Source organism: Otolemur garnettii, unplaced genomic scaffold (genome assembly GCF_000181295.1).
Source record: "Otolemur garnettii isolate 467f Iridium unplaced genomic scaffold, OtoGar3 scaffold00006, whole genome shotgun sequence".
NCBI classification, from domain to species: domain Eukaryota; kingdom Metazoa; phylum Chordata; class Mammalia; order Primates; family Galagidae; genus Otolemur; species Otolemur garnettii.
The window spans coordinates 31,535,804-31,543,290 of record NW_003852401.1 but is presented as its reverse complement, the minus strand read 5'-3'; the positions used below and the strand labels follow the sequence as shown (position 1 = coordinate 31,543,290).

Sequence of the window (7,487 nt, the reverse complement as noted above, 5' to 3'; positions counted from 1 at the left end):
CATGAATGGATTGGTCCTGGCTTTGTGGTAATGTGAGAAGTGGTTGTTGAAAGGGGCCTGGCACCTCTTCCCTTCTCTCTTTCACTTCTTTGTCTCTGGTCATAGGATTTCTGCACCCCCACCAGTTCTCCCTCACCTTCCGCCATGACTAGAAACAGGCTGAAACCCTTGCCAGAAGCTGATGCTCGAACCATGATTCTTACACAGCCTACAGAACCATGAGTCACATAAGCCTTTTTTCCTTATAAATTACCCAGCTTCAGGCATTCTTTTGTAACAACATAAATGGACTAAAATGCCTATTTTGATTAAAATCCAACAATGACTGTCCTTGTCTGAACAAATAGCAGCTTCTCACATCCAGTCAACCAGCTGCAAACTATGGCCTCCAGTATCCCTTATTCCCCGTATGAGCAGGTGGTGCTAACCAGCAACCAGACAACTGCAGGACACTGAGACAGAGACCTCAATTTTTATATTCAACAGTGACCTTCTCCTACTCAAAAAATTATTAGAGTGACCAGAGAAGGAAGAGGTGGAGGGAAATGGGAGAGACAGAATTCTTTTTGTCTGGACAACTAGAGCAGTGCCTAAAAGAAAATTACCAGATCAGAATAGTAGTCACACCAGATGGCACTAAAAGTTAACATCTCCCTTCTTTAATCTCATGAAGTAGAAATTTTATTTGGAGACAGAGAAGCTATACTCAGGGCTATCTCTGTATAAAAACTGTGCAGCCGCACAAATCTCCCTACTCATACGAGCCTCCCATTTATAGTGGTCTGCTCTTGCCTTTTGAAATTCTTAGCAGTTTTTTAACAAGGACCACCACATATTTGTTTTTCACTGGCCCCACAAGTTTTGTAGCCATGCTTGAACTGTATTTTCTTCACCCTTTCTAGTTAAGATATGATTCCAATTTGCGATCTCACTACAGACAAGCCAGTTACTAGATTTCTTTCTTTTTTTTTCTTTTGAAAATTAGCATCAAAGATGATTTTTCTAGGATTTTTTGAGAACTTCTTTGGTTTTTTTCTATAAAAACAGATTTAGAAAGACTAAAATAGAGAATTGAATGCAAAGAATCTAAAAGGAAGATATACAGATGCTAAATAAACCAGGATACAAATATTTATGGTGTAAACACTGAGGCATCCAAAGCCAATAGCTGGTTCCCATTCTGACACCACAAAGTTCCCAGCACTCACAATCTCCATGAAAATGGAACGACAATAATTGTTTCCAATTAGAAGCAAGAGACTAAACTTTTTTTTTTTTTTTTTTCCATTAGACTGGGCCAAAATCTGTCTTCTTTCCAGATGGTTGTTTGGTCAGTGAGTCACCATGGGATTAGGCCTGAGTTCCTACACACTCCACTGCTGGGACATAAAAAAATAAACAGAAGTCTTGATATGCCCATATAGTCATGGAATTTTCATTTTGTTTTCTTCCTCTTATATCTAATATTCTACATTCTACTCAGCTCCTTTTCACACTTTCTCTACTCCTATGTTGGCTCTATTTGGGGTTCCATATTCACAGAAAAGTACAGTGAGGCAAGAATGTAAAGAAAATAATCCATAAGTTAAATCACTACAGGTGAGAAATGTCATTAAACTTATCTTTGCAATAGCTGGAAATGATCGAATGTGTCTGAGATTATAGGACATTTCAATGTAGGCATTATCATATTAATTAAGCTTTTTTGTCAGAAATGTGGTGCAGCTTCTTATATGACTTAGCAGCAGCTAAGACATATTCATATTTATTGCTTTCTGTGTGTGTTTGTTAGATGCAGATTATCTCAATTAGGGTAAAAAACTTGGCCAAGCCCCACAGTCAGTGAGTTGTTGGGCTGGGATTTGAATGATGCGGCTTTACTGATACTATATCATGGTTGTGAAGAAACTGACCTCCTCTGAGTCAGTCTCCCGAGTCAAAAAGTAAACAGTGGTAATTAAGGAAGGCACATTGTCTATACACGAAAGCCAAAGAAGGAATCTAGAAGGTGGGTCACTTTGGCTACTGAGTAGACATCCCCAATCTTTACAACTGAAGTGAAGGCAAAAGGATCACTTCCACAGAACAGCATTTTGGTTTCCAGATACTAAAAGCTCTTCCTCTCCCTATATTTCTTGCTCAGCCTGTAGTGGGTACGCCAAACTCAAGTACAAGAATTTCTTCTCAGGCTATTTCATCTTTCAAAGTCATTTCAGTTGTTAAGAATTAACTTAAACCAACTTTAATTACTACAAGATTTGTATCATCTATACCAACAGAGATATGTGAAAAATAAAACTTGATTCAATTACATTGATTGTCTGAGCTGTCAGTACCAGTGACCTAGTATTTAGAAGTATTTTTTTTTCACTTTCTGTTAGTTGATTTGATATTAGCTATTCATCCAACTTCTTAAACACCTACTAAGTGTGAGTCCCTTTACTTCGTTGTGTCTGATCATTATAGCAACTCCGTATAGCAAGTGGTGGTAGTATAGTAGTATTATATTGAAGAAAAACTGTATCTTAAAAAAGGCAATAACTATCTTTGGGGTCACTAAGTAAGTGGTGGAGGCTTAATTAGAACTCTAACATCTCTGGCTCCTAAGTCACAATCCTTTGTACGATGCTCCCAAATTATAGCAACCCTTAGTTATTAGAATCCCCAAAGAAGTCACTCTATCTGTAAGCAGAAGAGAATATTTTGATTTTTACTTTCGAGTTACTTCTTTTTAATAAGTTATAATATTCTGTCACAAGACCTGCATCTGAAGCAGGTTCTCATTCAGGCTCATTCCTCCCTGGTGCCTGTTGGTTTTCTTGCCTGAAGTTTCCTCCCATTACTTTGATGAAGGGGACCTGGGTTCAGAGGGCCTGTGTTTAAATTTATGTTTATTCACTCATATACTATATGAACTTGGACAAGTCAAATGAAATCTGGGAGCTCGGGATTCCTCGTCTATATAAAGCAAATAACACCTTTCTCCCAGATATCGCAATAAAAATTTTTATTAAAAGCATCTAAGAATAGTTCTCAATTTTTAATACACAAATTAACTCATTCAGTGATTTAACTGGTAAAGTACCACTAATCCTTCACGTTTTCTCATTTTGTAGCTTTACTTGATTCTCATAATCTCTCTTGTATTATAAAAGAACTCATATATGTCTGTGTTATATGACCCTTATTACATACGACCATCATTTGCAATGTTCTTTCTCTCTGGATATATTATAAGCTTCAAAAGCAGAGAACTATTTTTTAAGAGACGTTATAGTGCAATGTAAGATTTGCAGAAAAATTGCACAGAAAGTACAGAGTTTTCATGCATTCTTTCTCTCTCTCCCTCAGTTTTGCCTATTATTGATTTCTTGCATCAGCTGGTACATTTCTTACAATTGATGCACCAGCATTGAGACATCAGTAATAATTAAAATCCATGGTTTGCACCACTCTTTGTGTTGTACGATTCTATAGGTTCGGATACGTGATTAATGTCATACCGCTGTGATTAATGTCATTACAGTAACAGACAGAATCGTTTCATTGCCCTGCCAATGTTCTGTGTCTGCCTATTCATCTCTCCTTCCCTGAGACCCCTGGAAACCACCCATCTTTCTAGTGTCCCCATGGTTTTCCGTTTTTCAGAATGTCATACCTGGACTCATACAGAAACTGCCTCTTTCACCAGCAATGCGTTTAAGATTCTTTCATATCTTTTTATGGCTTGATTTCTTAATGTCACTGGATTACATTCCATTGTATGAATGTACCCAGGTTTGTACATTCACTCACCTTTTGAAAGACTTCTCAGTTGCATCCAAGTTTTAAAAATTATGAATAATTATTCTCTTGTTATTCGTACTTTTTAATTTTATAGACATGCATCACTGTACCTGGCTAATTGTACTATGTGATTGGAGGATCACATGGTGAGACTATGTTTAGCTTTGTCAAAAACTGCAGAACTGTCTTCCAAAGTGGCAGTGTTATCTTGCATTCCCACTAGCAGACTTCATGTTGATGTGGAGTGAGTTTTGGACATTCTAATAAGCATGTAGTGACATCTCATTATTTTCATTTACAATTACCTAATGACATAGAATGTTAACCTGGTCTTTATATGTATATTTGCCCTTTCTGTAACTATCTTTTCCTCTTTTTTTTTTTTTTTTTGAGACAGAGTCTTACTATGTTACCCTCTGTAGAGTGCTGTGGATTCACAGCTCATAGCAACCTCAAAGTCAGGCTTAAGCGATTCTCTTGCCTCAGCCTCCCGAGTAGCTGGGACTACAGGTACCTGCCACAACGCCTGACTATTTTCTTGTTCATTTTTTAATGGAGTTGTTTTCTTACTGTGAGTCTTAAGAGGTTTTTGTGTATTTCGGATACCAAACCTCCATTACACATTTGCTTTTCAAACATTTTCAAGTCTATACTTCTCTCTTCATTTTCTTAACAATGCCGTTTACGGAGCAGAAGTTTTTCATTTCAGTGAAGTCCAGCCTTTTCTTTCATGAATCATAGAGAGCTATGTATTTTTATTTTCTAAAGTTTTTCTTTCTGCTGCTAGTTACTGAGATGGCTCTCCTGCTTATTTGTGTGTCCACTTGTCTGTTGTGGTGTCTAAATTTTAGGCAGGAGCCTCTCAAGTAGTTTCTGATAAAGTTATGAAGTTAGCACCTTTGGAAGGTAATATCAGACAGGCTACTGGTAAAAAAATGCTAATACACCAAGCTGGATTTTTTTGTTTCTTTGTTTTTGTTTTCTTGAGACAGTCTCACTCTGTCACCCTGAGTACAGTGCTGTGGCATCATAGCTCACAGCAGCCTCAAACTCTTGGGTTCAAACGATCCTCTTGCCTCAGTCTTCTAAGCAGCTAGGACTATAGCATGGGCTACTCTGCCTGGATTGTCTTTTCTATTTTTAGTAGAAACAGGGTCTCACTCTTCCTCACGTTGGTCTCAGACTCCTGAGCTCAAATGATCCACCTGCCTCGGCCTCTCATGCTAGGATTATAGGCATGAGCCACTGTGCCTGGCACAGGCTGGAATTTTGATGATAAGTTTCAATTAAGGGGCTATTTACAGAGCTGTGGGAAGGTTAAGAGAACCAACATGGAAAGTTGCATCATCCAAGGACCAGCAACAGCAGGACTTCTGAGCCAAAGACACGAGGAGAGGAACCAGATAAAAGCTAGAGCCATGGACAAGTTGCTATAACCGGAGTTATAATCGTAGGATATAAATGCTAATAATCTGGGCAGAATCATGCAGGGAGCAAAATAGTTCCCCTTCATCTCCCATTTCCTGTCAGGTCCTCCCTTAACTTCTGCCTTCAGCCAGAAGTTTGAAAGCACGAGAGGTGGCACAAGAAAGTCCTCAGAAGTTACCTTCTGGAGCAGAGCTGAAAAGAGCAAACAAGGGGGAGTGTGGGAAGGAAGGGCAAAGAGACTATAAACAGCTTAGGCAGTTTCTTCAAAAATAATTTGGAGGAGAAAGAGGTGGGGATCCAGGGCAGCTCTGTTATTGACTGGCTGAAATATTCATAACACCCTGTCAGTGCTATTCCACTAAGGCTGACAATGATATCTTGATAACTCCATCCTGCCTTCATGTACCTTCTCCAGGCTCCCTCTGATTTCCCATTTAGGGACTTCGTCCAAATCAAGCACACAGGGAGATGTGAAAGAATTCAGAGGCATTAAAAAGCAGCACATCTGCCAACCCATTTGGCTGACATGTTGCAGGCTGGATTTTCATGCCTCTACCCTATTATGAATGAGATGATGAAAGGCAAGGCCAGTGATGAAGGCAAAAAAGCTAAAAGGAGGCAGAGGGTTAACCTTGGATGCTACTCGGGAAAGGTCAGAAAATCGCACTCATCCCAAGACTTCTGGGATGAATAAATTAACTTACTTACCATCTTTATCCTGCTTTGTTTTATAAGAAAACTCTTATGAGAAAATAACACTTGCCTTTATTAATTTAGTTTTTTATGGAAAGTTTGTACTACAGCTGATGATTGTACTACAGCTGATGATCTCCTTGGAGTAAAGGACTTATCTAAATCAATATCTACCATCTATTCATGAACCATGACAAATCAAAAAGTTTTGTATTTTGACTCAAATATAAATATTAAAAATTCAAATATGACAAACACAAATATGTCCACTTTTTGACATAGTATAAAAGAAATTTATTTAATATTTAAAGAAACATTTAAATAAACTGAATATTGAAAATACAACCTTTTCAAACAAATAAGATGCAAGATAAAGCAGTTGGACATTCATAACCAACAAGAAAAAGAAAAAAATAATTTTTTGATCTCTCACTTTATAAAAAGGTAACTCAAAATGGATGACAAAAATTTACATAGAAAATGTAAATCTATAAAACTTGTGGCAAAAAACATAGAATCTTTTTTTTTTTTTAATTTCAGTTTTTTTAGCTGTGGCCAGGTTTGAACCTGCCACCTCTGGTAGATGGGGCTAGAGCCCTACTCCTTGAGCCACAGGCACCACCCAACATAGAAATTTTTGAGACCTAAGGTTAGGTGAAGAGTTGTAGAAATAAATCAACAGTATAAACAATACAAGGAAAACCTAATAAACAGAATCTCATAAAATTTAGAACTTTTGCTCTGCAAGAAAAATTCTCAAAATTCAGCAATAAAAAATAAACAATGCTAAAATGCAAAATAGTGACAACACTAAATGTTGGCAAGAATATGGAGGAAATTGGACCACTATTAAACTTACGATGGGAAAGTGGAATGCTCTTATCATTCTGGAAAAAATGTTGCAATGACACACAATTATCATCATGCAACAAATAAGGAGTTTTTATTGCTTTCATTTCATCTTTATGAAATATAGCAGATGTCCTATTTTCATAACACCAGTACGATAAATTCATTATTATACAGAGACACTCGATAATCTGTAATTGGATGATAAAATGCAGAGTCTATTTTGTAAATCTCTAAAAATGTTTCTCAATTCAATCATCGAGTAACTGTAATTTAGAATTCAAGCTCAAGTTCCTTGATGTCGAATTAAACCGCTGAATTACAAATAAAGGAAAATCAATATAGAAGAGTCAAAGACACGTAAATTGTCTTATAACATTATTTTATTTTCTTCTACATAGACATCTTCCCCAAGTAATGTTGCTAGAACAACTTGAGTGTGGGTTTTTTGGTTCAAGGTAAACATATCAAAAAAAAAAACTAGCTTATCTCTGTTATACAGAGTTGTGATATAAAAATTATTTATAGGCTGTATGTTTCAGAAATCAGGTAGCTACACTGTAATCCTCCTGAAGAAACTTTCTTATGAAGCCTATGTGATAGAAAGAAGAGATATAACTGAAATAATTAAAATATCTTCTGACCAAAATGCTTGAGACCATGAAAGGAATGTTTAGTTTCCTCCACAAAGAGACACCAAGATTTTTTCATAATCTCCCTTGGTTTCATCC

General features: G+C 36.9%; 1 protein-coding gene across 1 annotated transcript in view; it reads right to left on the bottom strand.

Moving 5' to 3' along the window:
- Window positions 1-7,126: 7,126 nt before the first annotated feature.
- ANXA1 (annexin A1) overlaps window positions 7,127-7,487 on the bottom strand; it is a 17,368-nt gene continuing 17,007 nt past the window's right edge. Inside the window, exon 13 of the mRNA XM_003782956.3 lies at window positions 7,127-7,487. This exon is cut by the window's right edge and continues 6 nt beyond it. Within this exon, the coding sequence (XP_003783004.1) occupies window positions 7,430-7,487 (58 nt within the window). The 3' untranslated portion in view covers window positions 7,127-7,429.